At 44.9% G+C, this 26,349-nt stretch overlaps 1 protein-coding gene across 7 annotated transcripts; it reads left to right on the top strand.

The window, feature by feature from the left end:
- The first annotated feature begins 44 nt into the window (after positions 1 to 44).
- Positions 45 to 26,349, top strand: LOC128850514 (zinc finger protein 541-like). 7 transcript variants are annotated; one of them, XM_054055189.1, is made up of 10 exons: positions 45 to 397; positions 7,912 to 8,033; positions 17,953 to 18,100; positions 22,640 to 22,782; positions 23,221 to 23,324; positions 23,458 to 24,342; positions 24,806 to 24,946; positions 25,656 to 25,792; positions 25,953 to 26,137; positions 26,252 to 26,349. In XM_054055189.1, exons 6-9 carry the CDS (start codon positions 24,037 to 24,039, stop codon positions 26,134 to 26,136), a joined length of 768 nt encoding a protein of 255 aa, XP_053911164.1. In that variant the 5' UTR covers positions 45 to 397; positions 7,912 to 8,033; positions 17,953 to 18,100; positions 22,640 to 22,782; positions 23,221 to 23,324; positions 23,458 to 24,036; the 3' UTR covers position 26,137; positions 26,252 to 26,349. The 7 variants fall into 7 exon arrangements, with proteins under 7 accessions (XP_053911164.1, XP_053911161.1, XP_053911163.1 ...); XM_054055186.1 differs by having other exon boundaries at positions 23,221 to 24,342; XM_054055188.1 differs by having other exon boundaries at positions 22,640 to 23,324.

Genomic DNA, 26,349 nt, shown 5'->3' with positions numbered 1-26,349 from the left:
TCCCTCTGGGGGAACGTATAATAGTGCAGGAGAGAGGAGGAAAGCAAGACACAGGCAGCCAGCATGGAGCAGAGAGGAGGAATTCTCTCAGCCCTCCGCTCACTGGTTAAAGAACACTTGTCCAAAAGGACCTGCTTCACCTATTGCCTGGTGCTCACCCCAGTGAGTCCACCTGAATATGCAGAGATGAAACTTCAGTTTTTTGGCTGACGACTCATTCTGCAGCAGGACAGATGGATGCTATAATGCTATATTGTTTTAACACCTCTACCAGAAACCATCCAAACCTTGTAATAAGCCCAACATCACAGGATAGAATTGCTTGACAGTGTTCTGAATGAGTAAATCTAAGGCAAACAGATTTATTATTGCCGTCTGACAGGAACAACTAAGCATGGTAAGTTCTTCCCTGACATAAGAGTCAGCTCACATAAATTTTTTAATCTTTTGTGTGCATGTGTGCAGTGATTGCTGTGCCAGTACCTTGCTAGTATGGAAATGGAGCTGTAGAACAAAGGAAAATCATCAGGCACTGTTACAGAAGTAACTACTAGGCCAAGTTCACTGGGAAAGATTATTACTCTTAATCACAGAACTTAAAAATCAGAGATCATGATCCTGTAGATATTAATGTATGTTCACTCATCAAGTGTTCATTATGCATGTCCTTGCAACATATGCCTGAAAAGAATCTGTAGGCAAAATATCTGAGAAACACAGATTACTTGGTGCCGTCCAGCCTCCAGAAAGCAGTTAAGATAGGGAATATCATTTATGTGTGCTCCATCCAGCATGAATAAGTCTGAGTGACTGGATGAATTTGATGAAAACAGAGATGCTGCTGATTTCCAGGCAGTTAAATAATTGTGTCAATGTAGAGAAAATAGAAAAGCCGTAAACAGAAAAAAAGATGCCCTTCAGCCTGCAGAACACAGAGGCAATCCTGCAGCTCAGGATGAGAAAGCACTTTATCTTCTACACAACTTGTTAAAATATGGCTATAAGGGAGGAGGTCTATCTAGAAAAGAGAGACCTAGGGATGAGTTGCCTACATAGAGAGGTCCGAAGGGGACAAAGTTGCCCATGACAAGTTTTGAGGGATGAAAAGGCAGTCCTAGAGGATTACTAACAGAAGTCCTACTCTAGACCTCACTGGAGTCAGGGAGATGAGAAAACAAAAAAGTCAAACCACTAGAGTGTTTAAAGGGCTGGGACTCATCTTGCAACATGGTTGTAAGTGAAGCAGAGATCACAACACATGACTATGAGGCATCTCCAAGTTAGAGAGAAATTCTCCTTACAAATTATATTAAGTTGAAAATGTGGGTTTTCAGCATAACGATTTTTCTTGTAAATTTCCTTTTTGCCAACATTTTCCAAGGGATAAAAGTAAAACTCACTGTTTCTCGCAAACTGCAGTTTATGTTAAAATGTTCTTAACAGTCCTTGCAGATCCCTCACCTTCTCCAATGAAGCTCATACTTCCTCCTTGAATTTATGCTGTTCATGGTGCATTGCGACTAACAGAATTATGCAGCCATGTCACATCACAGGATGCCTGTAGCTGGCTGGACTAATGGCATATGCGCTGCTGCTAAAGTCCAATTCTTGTAGAAAGATGACATATGGCAACATAGTCAGATGCAATTTGAAACCAAACAGACCCTAAATTAAAATGTTTTGACATTTCCAAACTTTTTGTTCTTCCAAAAAAACTTATGGGCAAGGCAATTGAGTGTGAGAAGTTAACATGCCTGCAAAAGCATATCTAGGTTCAAGTGAAAAGTTTTCAGAGGTGAGGGTAATGAGTACACTTCACCTCTGGAGAGAAGAACAATTGCAAGCCAGCTGGAAGGTGATCCTTACTGTCATGCTTGTTCCTCTTTCCATTTGCTGATCTAGAAGTACTATAGGAGAATGAGCTGCTTCTCACTTTTTTCTTGCTCAGGGTTCCACAGCCTTACCGACAATTCTGTACTCACCCTTGGATAGCTGGTGCATTAGTTAAGTTAAGGTATAAAGAGGGAACTTGGTAAAGCTCACAGGCAGAGGGGAGATTTCTGAAGGTGGGAGACACTTTAACTGAGTAGGCAAATGAGGATAAGCTACAGAGGCTGGAACATGAAGCTGCATTACAGACCCTAGCTGATGAAGTTTAGCTTGCAGAGGTTGTTGGGACTAGTGCTTTCCATGTCTGTGCCACATGGACAACTCAGCTTCTTGTGAACACAGATATTTTACCTTAAGATGCTCTGTTCTGATTCATGACAATTGGAGACTGTCAGCTTCCATGTCTTTCAAGCCAAGCTGTAATCCCTTGTAAAGCATAACTCCAACTGACAGCAGAAGTAAAGAAGGCTTTTTAAATGTTCAAGGCATTGATGGCTTTAAGCAGAAAGGCAGAGACCATCTATGAGGCAAAGCTCTGAGAGAAGTGCTCTATCCCAGTGAACACTGGGCTCAAAATCGCCAAGAAACATTTTGGTGGAAATCACCGAGACATTTTTCACACAAGTAGTTGGGTGAAGCTGTTGTGAAGATTTCTACGTTCTGGAGGCAAAACTTTGGAATCTATTCATTGTGCGGTCAGAGCAGATATTTCTGTTTCTTCTTTTGAACTCTTTACCATACATGCTATTTCTTCTTAATCCCAAAATAAGCATCAAAACTTATTTTGAAGGAACTCTGAAAGTATATAATGGAGATAGACCAGTAGGCAATCTCTTTGTTTATGTATGTAGTAGTGATAACATAAGCTTGAGTAGTATCTCTTGGAAGCCACTTAATTCTACATCGACATGTGCGGTGCCTCCAAGTATGTTAGTACAGCCAATATTTTACTTCTAAGAAATGTAACAACTCCTAAATAGGGAAAAAAACCAACTCAAGCAGGAGTGTAAATGGAAATGCTTAAAAGGATGCTATGACACAATATCCTGAAAAGATGAATTCTTAGTTTGAAAGCTGTTAAGACTTCAGTCTTTATTCTGGAACACTGGAATGGTTTGGAAATGCTTTTCTTAAAAATTCTCCATCTACTAGAGCATTACAACATTTTTGTGGACACTGAAAGAGTGTTTGCATATGGTAAAGCAGACCAGCGGAAATAGAGAAAGATATCCTCTCAGCAGCAAGACAGATGCTGCAGTATTTTGTAAGGGCTCAATGTGTTTAAGACATGCCTTTAAAAATCTGTGTGGGAATTTGCCATATTAAGTGCAAGTAATTGGAAAATGTAAAGCATTATGGACTCGTTTTTCCCATCTCTATTAAATTGAGTCAGTGAGCTGGGGAGTTTAAGTAATCCTGATGTGTCAGAGTCTGTGAGATGCTTTCATTATTAGTGTCCTGCAGCTTTTGAAAAAATTGCCTTGCTTGAGATTATCTGAGCTTGGTCTTGCCAGTAATTTTGGTTCCTTCTGATTAGTAAGTATTAATCGTATTTTTTTAACCTCATTTATTTTCTTTCTGCTCCTAAAGACTAAATCCTCACTCTGGAATACAAACAGCAGCAGTTAAAAAATTTCAGCTCTGAGAAAATTCAACATTTCTCTTTCCACCACTAAAGATTTTGGAGTTTCTCAAAGCCAGTGGGCAGAGTAGGAGCATTCCCATGACACAGGGGCAGCCAAACACTCCAGTGTCAAAAAGATTTATTTTGCATGAGCTCTGCACAAACACACTGAAAGACAGTCCATCTTCAAAGGAATCAATATTTAAACTGGCATAGGAGAAAAGGCATGGAAGAAAAACATCTCACTGGTCACATGAAGATCTGGAACAGCCAAAGTACTGAGCAATCTTGGGAGTCAACAGAAATAGAACAGAGACTTCAGGGCACCAACCACAAAGAGAGGCTCTCTGGACAAGTCAGGCATACCCACAATCATAATTTCACCTGAAACAAAGCCTCTATTCCTGTTTTTCATCAGATTTCACTGGAAATTGTTCAGCAGGAGCCCTTCTGGGAAAAAATAAAAACATAAAATCTTAAGAAATTTTGCAGTAAAATGAATGACGGAAACAGGTAGGAATTCAGTCAGTCAGACCTCAATAGTCCTGTTCAAATTCCATGTGGAGCTGAGAAATTGTGTAAATGTTTTCCTTCTAACATAAGAACCTATCAAAGAAGGCAGGTTTAGAGCAGCACTGATGTCAGACTCTTGATATGCAATAAAGCACATTATGTGTGCTTGGACTTCCCATCAGCCGAGAACTTTGGTTGGAATTCTTCTCAGGGGACATTGTTCTTCTCTAGAAGGAACTGGTGCAAGTCTCTCATGAATGTCCTCCTCTTTGAAAAAGAAAATTGTTATCTCAGTGCTAAAACTGAGTCTGCCACAGAACTTGTACTCAAATTATGCCAACATATCTTGCTTCAAATAGGCCAAAGCTACTTTTTTTCTGAGCTATTTTTACTGTTTTCCAGAAAATAATTCACATTTTCTTGAGATATTTTAATTTCCTTTCAGGAAAAAAAAAGTAAAATTATGAAAGGAAGTATTTGACTTAACTTAAACTCCCTGACAGAGATCCTGGTAAGGAGAAGACAGGCATGCTACAAGTGTAGTGACAAACAGCAGCCTCAGAAGAGCAAGCACAGCCATGTGACGTCTCCCATGAAATCTCATCATGACATGCCTATGTGAAATATTTCAATGAGGAGTTGGTTTATACGGAGGGCTGGGACAAGACAGTTTTGCCCTTTGAATATGGTGCTATCTTTTTGAAAACAGAACCATCTAGCCAAAAATCCAAACTTTAGCTGAAAATACTTCTAATCTACTTTATTCATTACTTAATTGCTTGCTTTCAAAGTGTACTGAAAAAGAGAGATGTTGGACTGACAGAATTTAAATCAATCATCATCTATAGAGGCTCAAAGAACAAAGACACTGCGGTGTATGTGATCAAAGCTGCTGTTGGCTTTAAACATGTTATTTTGGGATGCATGAGTTGTGATTTTTAACCTTTTGGGGCTCGCCTAAGTTTGCTGGTGCACCTCAAGGCTGCCCATTCCTTTTTAAATGGATGACAGATTGAGATCTACATTTTATGGTGATGCAGAAAGAAACAAGAACACCCCTATACTCTGCTATGTTAGGAGCAATCCCACTAAGAAGACGGTAACCCTGTAACTGAAAGCATAAATGGCTGCATTCAGGTTAACAAGCCAAGTGGCAGAATCTTTCTTTTGGTAGGTTGGTGAACCTGCCTGTTTCGCCTATGGGCACCTTGGTATTAGTGAACAAGGTATGGAGGCCATCAGCAAAGCTGACTGACTTTCTACTTTAGGTAGAAATGCTTTATTTTTGTTAAATGACTGTCTCACAGCTATGGACATACACTTCATTTAATGCATGGTTTTGTGAACCTTATGAGTTCAGACGTTTCTAGGACAGACTGAACCATCAATACCTCTTGTGCCTCTGGCCAAACAGTGTAAGAAGAAAGCCTGATGTCGTTATGGTCAGAAACCACGTTTTGCTCTGAAAGAGTATTTGTAATGAAGAGAGAATAAAAGCAGACTCATAATAACATTGCAAGTGAGAGAGGGACGAAGTGGAAAAAGTAATTAAAAACACTGTCTGCTTTAGTTACATAAGTATTGCCACAGTATTAACTGTGAGCAAGACAACATCTGAAGGGAACAGGATTCAAGTTTTGTGCATGAGCTTGGGATTAGAGAGGAGTGTTTGGTGAGCCATTGCCATTTGTCTTTGTGATGCAGTCTTAGGTTTAGGCTGAGCTGAGATATTCCTGTCTTTGCTTCAGGCAGAAGTAGATAAACTGCTTAATGGGGGATTAATTCCATCTAACTCTAGCTATCCAGAAATAAGCTGTACATTTCAAGGCTTTCTGTCATCAGTGGAAGAAGATTTGCAGAGCTTGACCTAGAAAAGGGACCTCTCAGAGTTTATCCTGCAGGGACTAGATAACCGCCTTCCGTTTAGCTTAGGTTAGGCCAGACAGCCCACACTTTTCCTCCTCTAGTTCCATCTAGCACAACAGGATAAAAATGCTTTGACTCTTAGACCTTCTCTAGAGGAATAACAATAATTTGCCTCTTAGAACTTTAGACTCTGCAGTTGGCACAGATTCTCCATTTGCTTTATAGTTGTAACACAAGAGATGCCCTAAAATTAACAAGGTAAACAGTAACAAGGAAGATGTTCAGATGCGTAGTAATTAGGGCAGACTTACATTAATGATGACAAGAATCTTCTCTTTAAGGACAAAACTAAGTGACAGGAGTGAGGAAAGCCATGATAGTTCCTTTGCAGGTCTCTAGAGGCTGTGCAGGAGGTTCTGTGTGAGCTTTCTGCGCTACATGCCTTAAGGCATTGTAATTATAATATTGTACATATATTGTATTTGAGCTCATGACTCAACTGTATGGATATCTAATGAAGCAAATATCATTAAGAGTATCTCAAATCAGTCTGCATTACCTGCATAAGGAGAAATATAAATACGCAATCACACAATCACAGTCAATGCTGAAGCATATATTGAGCTGGAATGTGCAGAGCAAGATGAAGAGCAAGAAGTGACACAAAGAGGCACCTGTGATCCACTAGGCTTCACAGAACATTGGTGCCATGTCAAACATCAGCACCAAGACAGGTAAGAGCGTGTCAGTGCTTATATAACATACACTGCTATGAGCTGCAGCTTTACAAGGAAGAGCAAAGGGTGAAATCCTCTAACTAAACTGATGAGGAGTGAGCGGGAACTAAAATATTGCTGGCTTACCCAACAGGACCTCCTAGTTTAGATATAGGTAGAAGCCTTGCAATTCAGACAAAGTCCAAGTTTAAAAGAAGGCAAAATTGGAACAGAGAGCCAGCGGGTTTTTTTTTCGCAAAGACCTCATTTTCCTTGGCCACCTCTATAGGGTAACCAGCCCCCTTTCCAGAATGTTTTCAATTATCCTAATTTCTGAAAAGAAAATGGATAATTTTGGAAGGGCAAAAAAATATCAAATTTAAAGCCAGCCTGATAAACTTCTCTAGACTTCACTGCCTTGGTAGTGTGTACCACAGAATACATTACTACTTGTCACATAAAAAGCTATCAAAGAGATTGCTGAGATCTGTTTTGTTTCTATAATTTCTACAGTTTGTTTCTATAATTTCTATAGTGTCTTTCATCCTTCTCCCTTTAACACAAAATTCCAATGTTTCTGAAAAATTCTTAACAGTTTGGCTGAAGTTCGCAAAATACAAGCCAGAGAAGGGGATATGGTTTTGAAAGTAGAGATTGCAGCGTTGCCCCTTTGCATTCCTTCCCTCCCTCAAGAAAACCCACACCCTTTCTCACCCATTTACTCAGACAGAAACTGTGAGGAAACAACATGGAAATCCAGAGGAAGCAAAAAACCTCTGAGATTGTGTCTGTAAGTCTTTTTATTTAACAAATTAAGAAAATCAAGTATGATCACCTTCAAAATAGTTCCCTTCTGTGTTAACACACAACTTCAAATGATGCTGCAAATGTTCAAAGGAATTCTGCAGATCATTTTCTGAAAGGCTGTTGAGGAAGTCCACGGTTTTTGCTTTCACTCAACCCAACAAATAATGGGTTCCTTTGAGTGCTAATTTGATCTTTGTGAAGGGGGAACCAGGTCTGGTGAACAACGTGGGTGCTCAAGCACAGTGATGCTGTGATTAGCTAAAAACTGTTTCACAGCAAAACTTCATGGTCTAGTGCACACCAACATTTTCTGACTGAGTGTAAGAAAACATGTTTATTTGAACAAGTGTGCACTCATACTGAGTGAATTGATTGAGCTGACCTTGTCTCACTGTGACAGATTAGTACATGTTCTATAATTGTCTGTCTCTTCCCTCTCACTCTTGGTTACCAAGCTATAGGGTTAATCTCCTTTTTACTTTTTTTTTGTGTCAGATCTCATATACCCCAAGAGTGAAAATGAAGAAAAATGAAAATATAGGATGTTATCGCTCCAAGGGGACCTGTTTGCAGACAGCAACCTCTGATTGACAAGAAATTGAGAACTGGCTCCTCTGGTAAGTGGAATAAGTATCTGTGCGCTTGTGTGTGCATGCAATACATGTCTTTAGTATTCATGCTGATAGGTTGGGAAGGCCTAAAGAGTGCAAGGCACACTTGAAACCGATGCTCTGTGTTAATATAACCTCTTTGATGTCCAGATTAGGCTGCATCACAGCATGCAATGGTACAGAAGCACATACTCATAAAAGCAGCAGTCTTGTTGAACTGCTAAAACTACTTTGGACTTTGGAGGAAAGTAATTGCACTCCAGTTCAAGGAATTTGCCAGTTCATTTTCAGAAAGGGGTACAACTAATTGTACAAAGGAAGGAAGCATCTGGAATCTCCTGAAGATGGAGGACCTTGCATTCTGTTTTAATATATTGTCTGAACTTCAAAAATTGCCCATTTTAACATTTATTTTTTCAAGAATTCTATTCCTTGTGAATACACAGTTGACTGGAGCACACCCACTCCACCACTGTGCAAGTGGGAAAATCTTGCCTAAGAAATTTTTCCATCGATTATGTACCCACAAGTATAACCTACACCTCATCCTGGGACTGAAACCTGTGTAGTGACAATCTTTCAGCAACCCAACAAGTCCTTCTTCCTTTCAACTGAGTGCCACAATGCACACATACTTTTTGGGACTTGTTTCTTTCATTCTGTATCAGATTAAATGTGAATATAAGCCTGAGATGCAAATCGCAAGTTTTTCTTCTTTCTGCACTTTGTGTTTTAGCAGGCTCCTTTTCCATACAGGCAGACTGTAGAGAGCGCTGTATAAAATTGTGGAGCAGCTGGCAAGAGGCTGTTGCCTCAGGACTGGTCATTGCTCTTTTAGAAGAAGGATTTTCTTCCTGGTGAAGCGGTATGAAATGCTGGCGTAAATATCCTACACTATCATCTACAATGGCAGTGAAATGGGAAGGTTATCACAAACTGTCATTATTTATTGCTTGTGTGCAACCGTGACCACAGGTAAACCTGTCTGCTATGTAGTATGAGGGAAGGGACGTGCCTGAAAATAATATGTAAGTACCTAAAATGACCTCTGGGTAGCACAGAGGAGAGGCACAGCCACTTCACAGACAGCTAGAGAGTGCCCTGTCTAACAGTTCTGGAGGGATAAGAGCACAGACCTGTTCCTGTTTTGCAAGACAATGTGCCCGTATGGCTGCCCAATGGCTGAAGTTTTTGACACCTCTTCCCTTTTCTCTTGCTGTTGCCCTACCAGACGATGCCCAAACACTTGGAGAGTGAAAAAAGGTTTTTATCACCGTTCCACAATGCACTGTCAAGCAGAAACCATGACAACACATGACACAAATACATTGCAAGTTCTACAGTGCTGAGGGGATGTCTCTGAAGCACAGCTCCTCTTCTAATGCGCTCGCATTAAGCTTTTGCAAAATAAAGTAAAAATCAATAAATCATTAGGCAAAGTATTTCCAGTGGCTTTTCTGAACTTCATTCCTTCAGTTTCGATGTACCACTTAGTGGCCCGTTATTCTCCTCTGTTCTGCAGTTCATGACTAAAATAGAAAGGCTGGAAAGCTGCGGGGAAGATACTGATGGACAGCTTTACAAATTGTTCCAACTGAACCATAAAACTGTCAAACAAATGATACATGTTAGTTGTGATGGCCCAGTGCCTTCCAGAAATAAAGTGATTCCCTAATGGAAGACTTCAGTAAGGAATTAAACATTAATTAGGCCTTATGCAAGATGGATATAAAAAGTATTAGAGACAAACCATAGGTTTGAAAGTTAAAGAATTCAATTCTGAACTTTGGTTTCTTGACTGGTTATGAGCAATATAGATCTACAGTTGAGAAGATTATAAGGCAGAGAAAAACATCTTTATTCCTTGTGTTGAAAGGGCCAGTGGTCCAACGCCCTTAGTTTTCTTTACCCACTTCACAAGCCCAGTGCTGGGAGAGTACTTCTGTTCTCAACTATTGACATGGTTCCTAACAGGAAGAGCTTCTAATGGGTTGCCTCATGAGCTCATTATGATTGCCACAGGAGGTCTAATGTGAAATTAAGGCTATACTTTGTGTCCAAGTGGCAAATAGCTTTGTAATAGTTTTAAGTTAGTATAGTACGTTGACTTGTTTAGACACAATGAGCCAATGAAAGCTTTAAGAGGACTCAAAGAGCTGCCACTCTGATTTTTTCTAGAGGGCTTTATGATTTGTTATTGTTTTTCCCCCTGACTCTCCACAGCCCCCACAAAATATCAGTTACAATCAATATCCCGTGGAACAAACAAATGAAATCCTGCGTCTTTCCATTTTTGAAGCAGGTTTCCAAACTGATATTAATTAATATGTTGATTGGCATCTAACCTGAACTTAGAGTTTAAATCAGGAGCCATCATTGGTATTAACACAGCTAGCATCACAGACTTTCATAACTTGCTGTCAAACCAAATAAAGACAATTTTAATTCTAATTCACAAAAAACCCTGTGTCTGGTGGATTCCATTTACCAAGCATTATGACAAATGATAAGTTAATTGACCTACTAAGAACACACATATAAATATTACCTCCTGGACCAGCTGCAAAACAGAAGCTGACACAAATCTTGTAGGAGCTGGGAGCACCTGGAAACCGTAACCATAGGTCAAGAATTTGCTTTTGCCAAGCTACAAGTGGCTGTACTCGAACTCCACTTGTTTAGTAGCATGAAGTGCAATTCAGTGCTGTGAAAGGTCCACTGGTTAACATTCTTTTAATAGTAGCACATAGTACTACTACTGCTGGACCACAGAATTTGAATGTTTCCCTCTGGTCTCACTCTCGCAGAAGAGAGGTGCTGACAGAGTATGAAAGAGATTCCCCACCCCTTCCTGTGCAGACCCAGTGCACATAAGGAATCAGGGAGCTGAAGACAGTATGGTTTCTGTGTAGAGCTAAACCCAAAACTTCTGATGGGCACTTCTGCATGGCACTTTGGAGGCCACACATCTTTTTCTGTTCCTGTACTGCTACTAAAAGTACCCTGTTCCCCAGCACAAGATCTCCAGTTAAAGCAAACTCAACAGGGTTCAGTCTGGTCCTTACACAGGCATGAATCCTTTCTCTTCCATCGCTGTACAAATGTTTTCCTCCCCACATTCAAAACCAAGCTCCTAACAATTGGAGTCTTCTGATGCCTTGTGGCCCTCTGCCTTCTTTTGGACATCTACAGTTTTGTGCACCCAAAGTCATGGGGTGACTGTGAGGGAGAGTTGAGTTTTTCCCTTCTAACTTCAAGGTTACTCTGCATTTACATTACAAACATTACTTTGAATGTAAGTAGAGAAAAACCTTTGCTGAGCAGAGTGGAAAAAGTGAAGTAAAAAAGAATAGGCCAGAGCCCTGCTTTCAGCTGCATCTTTGTGACAGTCAGTGGAGACCATTTTGAAAAAGATCATGTTTCCCAGAAGGGTTCCTGGGAAATTGTCATGTCTGACTTGGGAGGGTGTCATCTACACTTCACAAGCTTCAGAAGAGCCTTGGGTAAGCCTGAGCTGTGCTAAGTGAATAAAAAGTTGAGGAAACTACTTGTAGGTACTCCTAGTGAAGGAAAACTAAGTAAGAAATAGGAATTGAAAATTGAAAGCACTCTTTCAACTCCCCAACCCCTGTCCACCTTGTCTGCTGATGCCACTTCCAGAAGCACCAAAGACTGTCTGAGTTTTGAGGGATAAATAAATTCTTTCCTCCTTCCTTGAAAGTGGAACATGCTCTGACCATAGGTAAAAACATTCAAACCCTCACTCCTCCAGAGGACTTAAAGGAGATGAAATAGAACTGACTGGTGCTGGGCATCACACAGATAAATGGTAATTTTTGGCTGATGCAGCCAAAAAGGAAACAGAGGAGATAAGGTGGCTTGTCAGAAGGATGCAAGGCATATATCATCCTCATCTAGCCAACACAGTGCTGTTTTTCCTACACATGACTACAGGCATAACAGATGTATAGAAGATGACTGCTGTGTAACATCAATGCTATTCTTTCTGGTTCCTGTGCAACTCTCTCAATAAGTTATAAACTAAATTTTGCAATGGGCAAAATGGAACAGAGATTATATGCAGAGCTCAGAATTTATTGTTAGTCTAATTATTGTCTTCACAGCCAAACTATAATTCAGGAGATCATTATCATTAGTTCAGTTACAGTAATATCAACATATTGAAGAGTAAGACTGATGCACATTAAATTCCTAGTATGTATCCCTTTGTCTGCCCTTATGTTTAACCCATCACTGTCCTAAGACTGACGGAGGATGTACACTCTTCCTAAGCAGAAAGTGAATATCACACTGAGTCCCTGGCATACAAATCTCTTCACCAAAAGTAGGCTAGTGCTGGTTCTGTGGTGGATGTTGACTGAGCCCCGCTTGCGGCTAATTTTGCATGTTTTCTTAATAAAGTCTTCTTTGTTTTCATTAGTTTCCAGCTCAGTTTTAATACTTGGATACAGGATACCACTTCACTCAAGGACAGTGCAGTTAAACCAGAACTTTACAACCAGGAGTAAAATCTTTGGGATTTATTTTTGGATTTATTTCCCTCCCAAATTAAGTGCAGAGGGAGCACACGACTACAATACTGCTGAGGAAGAAGTACATAACCCGGCATAGGAAGAACATTGCACCTTCACAGCAGTCCTCTCCACCAACAAAACACATATTGCCACTGTTTGCAACTGAGCCTCTCCCAGGTTCAGTTAACATAAGGAACTATGCCACGACTGTCGGTGTTGTCAGATGTTTGTGCAGGGTCTGGGTGCATGAATAGTCCTCAGCAGCCCTGACCAGCCTCCTCTGACACTCCCACCTACAGCCCCTGCCCAAGGGTCCCGAACCCCATTTCTGCTCAGCCTGGGGCCTTCAACTCCTACCATAGCTATCTCATAGAAGTACTGGTCTTGGCACTGCCTGCATCTGGCCATGGAGCTTGTTGATCTGGACACTGGGTGACCTCAGAGCTGTCCTACCACTGTGAATTTGCCTGGTCCAGATTTGATGATCTGGACTCCATGCTGACCACATCCCCCACTCCAGTGACTGCCCTTCTTCCCAGTACAAAGGCAGTGGTTTGGGCTAGTCTCCCGTTAGTCCTATTAGCTCCCTGAGCTCCCTGAGCCTCAAGGAGCAGCTGGCCCTTGATGCACCCTGGCACATTTTACCCTCAATGGTACTCAATGAGCTAAGCTGAAAAAATTTAGGCAATTGTCACCCAACCACCAAACAAACATTACCACAGCTAAAAGAAGCTCAGGCGAAGACAACATGCTGTCAGGTTAATGTAAAGCCTTTGACCTAACACTTGTAGCAACAGAATTATACGTACCATGCTACACCTGAAGGTTAGAAGCTCAACATGAGATGGCAATGTGTTCTTGCAGCCCATAAAGCCAGCCATATCCTGGACTTCTGAGAAGTATGACTAGCAAGTTGAGGGAGGGGATTCTCTCCCTCTACTCCACTCTTGTGAGACCTCACGTCACTACTGCATTCAGTTCTGAAGTTCTCATCACAGGAAGGACCTGAATCTGCTCGAGTGAGTCCAGAAGAGGCCACAAAGATGATTGGAGGTCTGAAGCACCTTCCATATGAGGACAGACTCAGAGAGTTGGGGTTGTTCAGCCCCAAGAAGAGGAGACCCCAGGGAAACCTTATAGCAGCCTTCCAGTACTTAAAGGGGGCCTACAGGAAGGATGGGGAGGGGCTATTTATCACAGAGTGCAGAGACAGGACAAGGGGGAATGGTGGTTGTGAGACTGGCTAATCTCATTCTTTCCCATCCCTGTCCCTGTTCTTCCTCTGTTGTGGATTACCAGGCACTAGACCCACACAGGGCAACGTCTCTACAGCTTGTTAGTCTACAAGAAAACAAACTGGCCCAACAAAAGAGTTGCCTCCCACCCAGTCAGCCAGCTGAATTATCTTTCCTTCAGCAGGAGTTGGCAAGGACCAGCAGGAAGAAAATCAGGACCAGTCCTTTTGGCAGGAGCCCTGGTTAGACTGGATTAGATGTGACATGAAACTCAAGACTATTCAGTTGAGTACATATACCCAAATACCAGTTGATTCCATGTGGGAATGTGAAGTTATTCAGGAAGCAAAGACTGTCTTAAGCCCTGGAATGCAATTATTAATGCTTAGTTAATACAAAAAATATCCAGGTATCTGTCCATCATTTCCTCCCATGGCCAAGAGAACTCATGCTCTTAGATGATTTTTCAGGCTTCGTGTTCCACATGTTATAGCAAAATTCTTGCTCCTGTCATGTGGTGTGATTAGACGGCTATATGACAAAGCTACCTGAGCACTTCTAGGGGTGCTCTTTGAGGCCAAGTTTGTAATTCAATTAAATGCTGAGGGAGCTGGAGACATCTGAATGGAAAAACATGCCCCTCCCAGCCCTGAAAATTTGCTATGCTCCAGTTTCTTCCATATTGTGCAGGTACCTCCTGACAGATTAAAAAAAAAATGCATCAGGAAGAGCAACCTGCACCCTGATATGCCTGAAGGAGCCTGATATGCCTCTGTTCCCAAAACATCTGTGGGCATGCAGCAGAGAGAGCAGCTGAGGCCAAATAGTTTGCACAGCCTTCCTGTGAGGAGTGACTCAACCCAGGAGAAACAGGTTTTACAGCTCTCCTCTGCCCAGCTTGAGACACTGGAGGCCAGGCAGCTGACACTCAGCCTCAGCATACTAGGAAGGACTATTGCACGGTGCTGCTCTCCTGCTACTTCCCTTCAATTCTCCCATGACTTCCTATGCGCGCGTGCCTCCTCAGCATAGGAAGAACTTCTGGTCTGTGCAGGGAGACAGGTGGAATCTGCTATAAAATCCCCAGTGTCCTTTAGGTGGCAGAGCCAGCTGTTGGAAACCTCCCCGGTAAAATGCTCAAAAGAAAATCTCCTGCTGGGCACTCATGAACCCTTGGATGAGCAGAAAGTCAAAGGTAATATGGGAGCTTCCCCTTGGCAAGGGTCTATATGAGGCTTCTCCCCAGCAGTCTCTAGAACTATGTTTACAGCAAGCTGGACACAGGTGTTCAGCTCTGAATCAAACTTTTACACATGGGAAACTGCTTTCTGGAGGACATGTTTAGTCACCCTGGCATTTGCTGTGCCTTTGGAAGAGGAGGCTTGGGAAAGCTGTAAGGCAGGCCACTGAGTTTCACTGGCGTAGCCTGGCATTTGGCCTGCAAATGCTTCCAGGAACATGTTGGTCCAGTTGGCTACCTTGTTTGGGAAAAACCAAACCGTTTGCCCCAAGCTGCTCTCTCTGCAGCATCCCTGCAGATGTTTTGGGAACAGAGGCATATCAGGTCCTTCACAGGGAGAAGGTAACTCTTTCTGACGCATTTTCTGTCTCTGGTCAGAAGTACCAGGGCACATGTGCTGAGCTGGGAAGTTTTTCTGCTGGGAATTTCAGTTCTTCAGAAGAAGTACCTTGAAAAATCTTGTTAGCTCCTTTCTCAGATACAGGAAGAGAAACCCGGGCATCATGCAGAGATGCCTCCAGTTGTCCGTCTCTCCTCTGGCTAAGGTTTTGTCTTAGTTTCTTTTTTCCAGCTTCTGATTTGATGTGGTTGATATGCTAGATGAAGCTCTTCCCCAGGTCTTGGGAGAAGTAGTAGCAAACAAAGGAGACTGCTCGGTTTTGTCTGTCTCTGAGGGAAAGTTAGGGTGGTCTCTATGGCTCAAGCCTTCCTAATGCCAATGGTGACAGTTTGTGTTAGGAAACATGGGCTTCATGGGGTTTCTCCCTTGTAAATAACTTTTTGCTGAAATTTGCTGGTAGATCTTTTGTTCGGTGCTTGAGCTTTTGGCTTCTCTACAAGTCCACACACATTGCAGCTAGGTACTGGAGGTGCTGGTATCTGTGCCCACCTCACAATGAACCCTCCACACTTAAAAACAGTGAGGCGCAGGCTTGCTGTTAATAAGCAAAAAAAAAAAAAACCACAGTAAGACATTTGGTTGTCAGGTGAGCACCTCCTCAAGCCTACCCCTCTGTAGGGGAAGCCACCAAGAGAAGCAACACCAGTGAGGTGCTTCCCCCATGCACCATCCTTTGCAGCTGGTAAAATGCCTGCAGCCCTCACTGAAGCCCAGGCAGCAGCCCTCATCTCAAAGGCAGCTGTTGCCCTGCTCAGGGAGCAGCTAGCAGCATAGAGCTGTCAATGATACTGACAGCAAGACTGAGTGCACCCTCAGCAAGTTTGCAGATGACACTAAGCTGAGTGGTGTAGTTGCCACACCAGAAGGACGGGATGTCATCCAGAGGGACCAGGACAGACTGGAGAAGTGGGCCTCTGAGAACCTTATGAGGTGCAACAAGGCCAAGTGTAAGGTTCTGCACCTGGGTGGGGGCAATCCCCGTTTTCAGTACACGATGGGGGATCATATGATTGAGAGCAGCCCTGCAGAGAAGGACTTGGGGGTGCTGGTTGATGAGAAGCTCAACATGAGACCAACTGTATCCTGGGCTGTTAGTTCTGAGATTTTGTTCTTCTTGCAAGACACTTCTGACAAGTACCATCTTCCTGACATGGCCAGTGAGTTCAGTTGATCTAAGTCAGGGGAATGGGTGGGACTATGCATAAATCCCAGTTCCACTGCTTCATATCCCTTAGTGCTTTGCTTCTTGGAGAAAGTCCAATCTTGCTAAGCTAGCTGAGGGTGAACAGCCTTCAAGTTTGTGGCTGTGTCTCCATGGTTCAGCTGCTGTTCAGTTATAACACCTGGCCAACACTGGTATTTCTACAGCTCCTAGTTCCCTTGAAAGCTCACACTGTGACAGCACTGGGTTCCAGCTGTTAAAGTTTCTTTTCAATGTCACAATTTCAGGCAGATTGGCAAATGCCCAGCTGTGGATCATCAGTTGATAAAGCCTGGCAGACTGCAAGGCCTGAGGTTCTCTTGGATGAACACTTTCCACTCACAACAGGAAAGGGGGTATACTGATACTACCACTACCGAAACCCGCAGTCCTGACAGCTTTCTTTTGGATCTCATCACGGTTTCTGCTAGGTTTCTCTTTAGCAGAGTATGAATTTCAGAGTATTTATTCATTGTGTGTCAAGCAAAAATATGTAAATGCTTTTTTACTTGAGTTCCATGTTTGCCACTGCTTGAACTGCTGTAAGTTTGAATCTCGATAGTAGTAGTAAATGACTCCTTCAAAACCCAACAGTTAACATTGTCCTCATCCACTGGGACAATTAAATAGACCCAAATGATGAATACATTTTTAGTAATAGTGGCATTGGTAACTTCTCAGCCTTACTTGTGTGATTTGAAGCAATGTGAGGGAGATGTTAGGCACCTTGTATGCTGGTAAAATTTCCAGAAGGGCTCACATGCGCTGGCCAATTTGTATGGAGCACTACAAGGATATATAATCTGTCTCAAGACATACACTGTCAGATAATGATGCAAGAGATAGGGTAATGATGCCATTGCATGGACTTCAGCCGGAATAGCAAACCCATATTTGCCTTACAACACAACCAAGCAGGTCTGACTTCTACTCCAAAGCCTAAAATTCACTGAAGTGCCTTTATAATCAGTTACTCGGAGACAAGATGACTGCCATTGTATGGCTTCTGCAGGCCACTGCTGCCTGAGGTTGCTACCTGTGCAGCAATGACTGCTCGTAATACTTTCCTTTGAGTGTGGCAATGACATGCCCCCAAGTTGTGTCCTGCTTTGTCACACTATGTGTATAGCCAGCTAGCATCCAAATAACCTGCAACTCTATTTTGCTTCCATCTCATGTTAAACAGCACTCCTCATACCAGGAAGGATCTTGCAGGTCATATAGGGGCCTAGCATAGGGATCTTTGGATATCCAGTGGAGCTGCTAGTTAATGTTCAAATGTATTTTTTCCTTTCTGTCTCTTTTCTCCTGAAGCCCTCCTTTACTTTCCAGCTTTGCTGACCTGTTTGACCTGAGCAAAGATCAAGAGATGGACCTTGCTTAAATTTCTTCTTTCCACACTGGTGGTGGTGCCATTGAACAAGTTCAAATTCACTGGTTACTGGAATTAATTTCTCACTAAGTAAGTAAATAAATACTTTTGGTAAGTAAAAATCCAGAAAAATGTGACACATCAAAGTGTACAGCAGGTGCTCACTTCGATATTCATCTTAGTATAACTGCAAGCTTGGCATGGCATGGCTTTCTCAGAAGTCAGGTAAGTGCCAATGGAGGTGAATCAGTTTTGTGGTGTATGAGATTAAGATAGAGAGAACTTCTATTGAAAAAGATGAGGCTAACCTGCATGCATTTCACCCTAACAACAGGTCAAGGAGCAGTTAGTTTCCTTTCATCTGAAGAGTCTTATAGGTGTGATGGTCAAGTTTTACCAAGAACATCTCAAGTCGTATGCTACAGTCATTCCACATTTCCCCTGCTGCCGTGTCCAGGCCTCAGTCCATTCCCAGTTGTACCATTACCTCCAGAGTAGCCTTAGGCTAGCAGCAATGGGTTTTCTGGACTATTACACATACAAGGTTCTAGTGCAACTTTATTTTTATTTTATTTTTTTTTTTTAAGCTGAGTGCTTCCCTTCTAAAATACTTCTCGTCACAACTTTGAAATGACAGCGCTAGAGGAGCCTCCAATGGCTCCTTAAGCAAGGAAGAGTTCTGCTTTGCAGTCAGGGCATCTATGCTCAGTGTTATGGAGAGAGCTCTCAGCTGGATTTGACACAACGATCATTCTGACTGTTTTCAAGACTTATACTGAGGGTTATCACTGCTGCTCTGTCAAGTCCAGCAGAGTTAGGTTAACACCAGCAATTAATTGGTACTGAGACCGTCCAGGCAAAGCCAGACTTTGAAAGTGCAGTTCCTGTCCGTATCCGGTGTGTCCAAATACATACCTAGAGCTCCCTCTGGCGGTAAGTCTAAATTTAATATACTGTTCGGGTCACGGTGTTCTGCTTCCTTTCCAGGTAGACGAGTCTTTCGTGAAATCGAGGAATGGGACCGAATTCCTTACCAAGGCATTTCAGGTGGCAGTACTGCCCCAAGCCTGACTTCTCACCCATCCTGTCATGTGCTTTGCTAATCATAAGCCATTCTAAGAACAACACTGTGGGACTGGAAAGGTGGCTTACTTTTCTGTTGTTTAATTTAGGAGACATGATAGAGCAAAACAAGTCCCATGAAGACCAAAACAAGCCTTACTGAGAGGTGCAAATGGAAGCTGCCACTATTTTATTACCATTTCTGACTTCCTTTTACTTAACTTGGGGGTTTCTTTTTTGCATCCTGAACCCACCTGTGCACTTCATTGTGGCAGATAGTGGCAACTAGAGGCTTTAGTTAATGCAATCTTCCAAAAGGACTCAGAAACACCTTAACATTTCTAGTTTTAGGGAAGCACACATCAAACTTCAGGAGGACAACGTTGGAATTCTTTGCCTTTAAAGTCCCATTTAATTCATGTTGAACACACTCATACCAACATGACCAGTGGAAAGAACCAAATACAGATGCCTTGGCAAATTTGATCCCTAACTTGCATTTCAAAGAATACAAATGCACAAACTGACTTTCAGCTAAACACTATAACTCAAACCAGCACTAAGTTTCTCATTGAGATTTTATTCTATTTCAGCATACTGTTTGTTTTTTTTTTTTTCCCACTCTGCTGAAAGTAAGCAGGCTAATTTGAAAGACTTACATGGATTTAATTTTAGATGCACCAGCTAATTAAGCTGGAAGTCCTGATGTAGCCCTTCTGTTACTGGCACCAGTTGCCTCTACACACGCCACCGTTTGTGCACCTGATGCTGTGCCACTGCACTACTGTGCAGTCCAGGCAAAGAGATACCAGTATTTAACAAAAATATTACATTGGGAAGCAACTGTGGATAAAAACAAGAGACACCCAAAAGTAAATGTGAGCTTTGTACAATATATGCTGTGTATTTTAGGGTACACTCAGATATTGTTGTAACACAAGCCATCCAAGCTGCAGCTGTTAGTCAGCCATTATTTTAAAAGGAACTAATAAGAGATTTTTAGAGCTTTCCATGACTATATTTAGCACCTTAGAACTTTTAATTATCTTGGAGGTGGGAGAATCTTAATTTCTTAGGAACACAGACTTGATGAAAATGTTAATACCACACATACTTATATTAAAACTTGTTTATATCTTTAAATACTTTTTTTTTCAATTTGTCACACAGAGTATACATGCACACGTGGTATATGAATCTTGATCAAAAACTACAGATATACCAAAGTGTACGCTAGATGTAGGCATGTAATGACAAGGTATTTTAAAAAGATCTACATAGTGGTCATTTTTGAGTGCAAACTCAAAGACAATTACTTAAAATCGAATCTGTAATGAAAATAAATATAGTAAGTCCTTACCAGATGTTGAGCCACAGCTAGGTGATATTTGTCTACTTGCACAAATGCACATGTTAAGATGGGAGCACAATCCATCACCACAGCCATTTCTACAATTTGCTGAGAAAGAACGCAATTAAAATGGCAGTGATTATCAGTAACTACAGGAGAAAAAAAAAGAAAGCTAAAGGTATCTTAATAGCTTCCTCTTTCTAAAAACAAACAACAACAAAACAACATCACTTGAATGCTCAGTTCATTGGGACAGTTAATATACATGCAAAAGCAATAATCAGCTAAATAAAGCACACTGGATTTTAGTATTAGACAAAATTAAAGACAAAAATAAATATGGCATATTCAAAGACTAGTCTGACCACTGAAATCAGAAATCAACTCTGTCGCCAATGGGAAATACCAGCCTATTACACAATTAATATAACATTTTTTAAATGACCACAAGACCTGTAGAAAACTTTACTAACAATCCAATAACTGAATGCATGTAAACAATATAAATGGTAAGCGCCAATTTACGGTTTGTCTTTACTGTCATAATTGCTATTTTCAAAGCATTTTAGGGTCTCTTTTATCTAAGATGATCCATCCTTAACACAAAACTGTTTTCTGGGAAGTCTGTGTCCAAATGCTGAGTTTTGCAGAGTTTGTGTAGTTCGAAAAAATAGTTTTCTATACTCAAATACTTCCCAATAGTCATGTACAAACTAACTTCATAAAAATCTCAGTACTGACAGTACTGACAATCCCACCACTAAACCACGCCCCTACACACCACATCCACACGCATTAGAGATCCCTGCAGGGACAGGGCCTCCACCACTTCTCTGGGAAGCCCCTTCCCGTGCCTGACAACCCTGTCTGTGAAGGAATTTTTCCCAATATCCTATCTAAACGTCCCCTGGCACCTCTGGAGGACACTTCCTCTCACCTTCTGCCTTCTTCCTTGTCAGCCAAACCCAACTCCCGCCTGGCTCACACCTCCTGCCCGCAGCTGCGCAGTGCGGTCAGGGCTCCCCTCTGCATCCTGCACTGCAGACCGAGCCCTCCAGCTCCCTCAGCCCTTTCCTTTCTCCTCCAGCCCCTTCCCACCTCCACTGCCCTTCTCCGGATGTGCCCTAGCCATTCAGCGTCTTTCTGGGAGTGAGGGGCCCAACACTGAACCCGGCATCTCAGCTGCCGTCTCTCCACGGCTGAATCAGCGGGATGAGCCCCTCCGTCCTCCTGCTGCCCACGCTGGCTGCTAACCAAGCCTGTGGTCCCAGTGCTGATTCCGAGTCCCGAAGCCCCTGACTCTGCCTCTTCCTTCAAGGAGCCCTTGCCCTCTGCTTCCAAGCAAAGGGCTGCTGCAGGCAGTCACCTTGCGGAGGCGGCAGCGCAGGGAACGCCATTCTCCTCTGGCTCCGGCCTCCGCTCCAGGCTCTGGCTGCTCTGGATATTCCCAGAGTGAAGCCAAGCGAGGCATTTGCACCAACAGATACGTGCACGCCTCGGCTCCCTCCTGCCTTCCCCACAAGCATCTACAAGCTCGGAGTGGGATTTCCCACCTATTAAAGACTGAGCCGCTCTGTTCCGGCATGGCTGACTCCGAGACGTGCTCGTGCGCGGCTGTGGAAGCATATCTGGATGGTCCATGACCTTCCCAGTGGAAAAGGGAGCGATTTGGGAAGCGGGCAATGAGGGAGCGGCAGTGTTAGCAGCTAGCGGGGTTGGTTTTCCGCTGCCTGGCATCACCGGAGGGGTGAACGGCAGGGTTGGGATGATGCCGCATGCGGGCCGGAATGAAGCGGCACCTGAACGGCCGGTAGAATCCTGGCCGGACCCTGCTGGCAGGGCCCAGCTGGGCTGACAGGGCAGCGTTGCCAGGGCTCCACACAACATTCAACGGTCGAGGGGCTGGTAGCTTGCTGCCCTTGCTGCTGCTGCGAGCAGAGCCCACGAGCCCTTCAGGCGCTGATGGAGCCCAAGCCAGCTCTCAGCATGGATTTGGGACAGGACGATTCCTGGGATGGCACGGTGACGCAGTGAGTGCTGGCAAGGGGCTCTAGAGGGGAGCTGGTAACGCCGGGCCGGGGACTGTGGGCTCTACCTGTGCCGTCTTTGGGACAGCCCAGCCGCGCCCATGGCATAGCCCCTCATTCCCAGCACGTGTGCCTGTCCCGGTGCAGCTGATCCCAAGTCGCCCTCCTCCCCTCCGCTTATTCCTCCAGACGCGTCAACGTCGGAGCTGAATTCCAGGCAGAGCTACCGGCTCTGCGGGACAGGCCTCACTGGCAAAACGATGAGGAGGGAGCAGCGCTGGTGTGGAAGCCCTGGGGGGACATCGAATCCAACCCGGAAACACAGCGCAGAGGTTTCCTTAATGCTTTTTGTTCCCCAAGGCCACCCTCAGATGCAAGGCTTCCCCATTCCCACCTTTCCGCAGCACCTCTGGGCACCTTGGGGTTCTCTCCTGTCTTTCCCTCAGCACCATCCAAGCCGGCAGCTGTAGAGGGAAGGGGGCTCCCTTGGGCAAGAGCGGGGAATCAATCAGCTCCCTGGGGACATTCAGAGCCATCCCATCCCACCTGCAGTGGCCCTGGAATAGGGCAGATTTGTCCCTGGGGTTGTCAGTCCCAAAGCTTTTCCTAAGGCAGGGAGAGGGACTCCCGGAGAGCTGGCAGACGGGGCTTTTTGCTGCCACACTCTGTCCTCCCCAGTCTCTCCGTGGCCTCGTTCCGCTTTCCCTCTGCCATTCTCCCACCGTTTCCTGGCAGAACCTGACTTCCTGTTTTTTCCCTCTCCTTTGTAGTCACCGAGCTGCTCACCACGGCCTGCTCTGGTGTAGTGCCAGCGGGAAGAGGGAACGCGGAGCTAGCACTGCACTGCCTGCACCAAACGCGGGGCAACATCCTGGTAAGCAGGCAGCTATGGAATGCTGGGAATGAAGGAGCTGCCCTGTTTGGGGAAATGCCGAGGTCTGGATAAACGCCCCGCGCTTGGCAAGTCCAGCGTCCCTGGGCGCCCGGTGCTGAGCAAACACCTCCAGCCTGGCCCCGGTGGAGCGCATTCTCTCTTCTGTAACAACACTTGGATGGAGTGGAGGGCTTGGCCTTTGCCGTGAGGATGAGTGGCAAGTGACTGCGGCAGAGAGGAGTCTTCTCCCAGAGGTGCTGGCAGTGGCATGCCACGGCTCAGTCCCCAAGGATCTGCCTAGGTTCTACAGCCTTAAGCGGACCGAGGAAGTACTTGCCTAGACTTCAGCAGGATGAGGTGATCCCAAAGCGCTGCTCCTGCGCATGGACCAGCCGGAACTGCTGAAGGAGCACCACAGCTGGAAGCAGGTATTCCCCTCTTTGCTCCTTTTGGAATCTAAGCCTTTTCCCTTGAAATCTTGCAGCACGCTAAGGAATTGCTGTGTTCCGGAGGACCTGGGAAGCTGGAATCCCATCCCCTGGCGGATTATCATTACACAGGTAAGTTGGGATAGAGCCTGTGCCTTCACCTGCAATGCTGGTGGATACAGCAGTTCCCTGTCTGCATCCCTATCGGAAGCATTTAACGGGCGGCAAACCATCTGTGTTCTACGCGGCTAGAGAAGCCGCAGCAAAGCAGTCCGCTTTTAGGCATGCGGACCTTTTTTGCCATGGGAAGTACCCCGTCCTTGGGGGTCAGCCACTGCTTTCCGTGCCGCTGCCCAGCAGTGGCTCCCAACGGGAGAAGCCCCAGGAAACCAGGCCAAATCCTGCACGTGCTGGGTCACTCCCTTCCAACGCAGGAGAGAACCCAGTCCGTGAGGAACCGTAGCCCTGTGAGCGAGCTGATCCTTTCCTCTTTATTGCCAGGCTTGGACACCTGGACAGCGGAGGAGGAGCAGCTCTTCCGGATGGCTTTCTCCAGATGCCGGAAAGATTTCTACCGCATCCAGAAGAAGGTAAAGCTGTTGGATCTGGGCGAATCTCACACTGCTAGCGGTGACAGCGTTAGCCCTGCAAGTCGTGCTTGGTGCTGGGGGTCTCTGGCATGCGGGTCTCTAAGGAGCAAACACCGGTTTGCAAGCCAAAACGCCTCTGCCCCAAGACATCGTGGGCATAATGCTGACTGGAGAATTAATGTCTCCGACACAAAACGCCAGAGAGGTTAAAATGACAACGGAATGTTATGCTGACCACCCGTGTGTGTGCTGCCCTTCCCACCCTTCCTTAGAGCCTTTCTGGATGGGAAGATTGGTTCTCTCTCCCATGTCATCACTATGCCCATCAAGAGTGCCCGCAGCACCTTTTACTGGCTTACCTGGAGGGAACGGGGGAAGTTAAACTGGGTGGAATGGCTCACTTGTGTGAGATGTTGAACTGCAGTGTATCCCCAATGGATTGCCACCGTGTTTCCCCCAACAGGTGCAGACCAAGTCCGTAGCCCAGTGTGTGGAGTATTACTACACCTGGAAGAAGAAGTTGGTGTTTGACCGCCTCCGTGCCAAAGCTAAAGCACAGAGGCGCAAGGCAGAGAGGGATCAGCCGCAACACCCAAAGGAAAAGGTGGGAAAACCACTGGGGATTTGTGCTAGATGCCGCTCCACCAGGAAAACATTTCCCTACTGCTCCCCCGGAAAGGGGCAGTGGGTGCTGCCTGAACCGGTGTGCCTTAGTAACTCTGGAATGACAGATCCGCATTATCCGTTAGCACCGTGGCCGTGTGCTGATGGTGCTGCCGGTGTCTGCTCCCAAGTGCCGGCTCCCTCCCTGCCTGAAGAAGAGAATTCAGCTTAGTGCCGCCGATTCTCAGGGATATTCCGCCCCATCCCAGCACTCTCTAAGAGGAACTGCTGGTGCCATGACTCCGCATGGGCATTGCTGGAACGTCCCTCACCACTAAACAGGAACTGTGGCCACAGGAATATCGTCTTGGTGGGAAAAAGTGGGTAGCTGTGTCACTTCCGTGCTTCGGATTTCGGCCCCTTGGAGCTGATGTCCACAATGTGGGGAGGGAAGCGCTGTTCCACATGGGGCGTTGTTCAGTAGGCTGGGTTTCCCATCAAGGGCTGGGTTTGCCTCCCTCCTCGCAGCTGAATTGAAGCAGATTTGGGCTGCTGAGAGTCGGAAGGAGTTCACCAGACTGGGGCCGCTTGGTTTTCCTGGGCGATGGAATGCATCCGGCTGGCCTGGGCCACTCGGAGATGGCTCAGGCTGGTTCTGACTCCCGCTCAGGATTCAGAGGAGGAATTGATCTGGGCTCTCTGTCTTTCAGGCTGTCGCCAGCCCCAGGAAGTGCCGTCGAGTGGCAACAGAGAGCACAGGCACCCCCTCCAGTGATGCCAGCCAGCCTCCATCTCACGCGGGAAGCGGAGACGCTCTGCAGGGTTTTCCATGCCCAGAGTGCGGAAGGTAGAGTTCATCAGGCATCCTCCCCTGCGGATACAGCAGGACGAAGGGATGAAACTCTTGCACTGCGCTCCACAGAAGCCATGGAAATGGCAATAAAAGAGATGGGCTTCATGGTGTTTCTTGGATTAAAGCTAATTCCTCTTTGTCCTCCCACTTCCAGGGTGTTTGCCAAGATAAATGGCCGCAATGCCCACATGAAGCGTCATTGCCCGGAGGAGGACCTGGATTACCTCCGTAAGGTCCGCTGGCCGCTGAAGCGCCCCAAAACGGAGCCGAAGGCAGAAGAAAGCAGGATGCTGATGGCCTTCGAGAGCGGAGACAGCCCGGTTTGCAAGCGGCAATGAGGTCAGCTTCCTGCATTCCCTTGTATCCGGGAAGAGGTTGAGCCCCGGGGAGGGTTAATGCCACCAGGTTGTTCCTGCACTTCAATCCAATCAAACAGCATCTTTTTCTTTACAGGGATGCTGGAAAAACTTGGTGCCATTGTGTTGGGCATGTGTTTACAGGAAGAATTAAAGCAGAATTCTCTCTCTCTTACTCTGCGTGTTTAAAGCCTC

Source organism: Cuculus canorus, chromosome Z, assembly GCF_017976375.1.
Source record: "Cuculus canorus isolate bCucCan1 chromosome Z, bCucCan1.pri, whole genome shotgun sequence".
Taxonomy (NCBI): domain Eukaryota; kingdom Metazoa; phylum Chordata; class Aves; order Cuculiformes; family Cuculidae; genus Cuculus; species Cuculus canorus.
This window is presented reverse-complemented; position numbering and strand designations above follow the sequence as displayed.

Bases quoted from the DNA above. Each gene is read 5' to 3' on its own strand.
- LOC128850514 (XM_054055185.1), top strand. From the start codon at position 24,037: ATGCGGACCTTTTTTGCCATGGGAAGTACCCCGTCCTTGGGGGTCAGC. The intron at 24,343-24,805 runs GTAAAGCTGTTG...TTCCCCCAACAG, and splicing joins TCTACCGCATCCAGAAGAAG to GTGCAGACCAAGTCCGTAGC. The intron at 24,947-25,655 runs GTGGGAAAACCA...TCTGTCTTTCAG, and splicing joins CGCAACACCCAAAGGAAAAG to GCTGTCGCCAGCCCCAGGAA.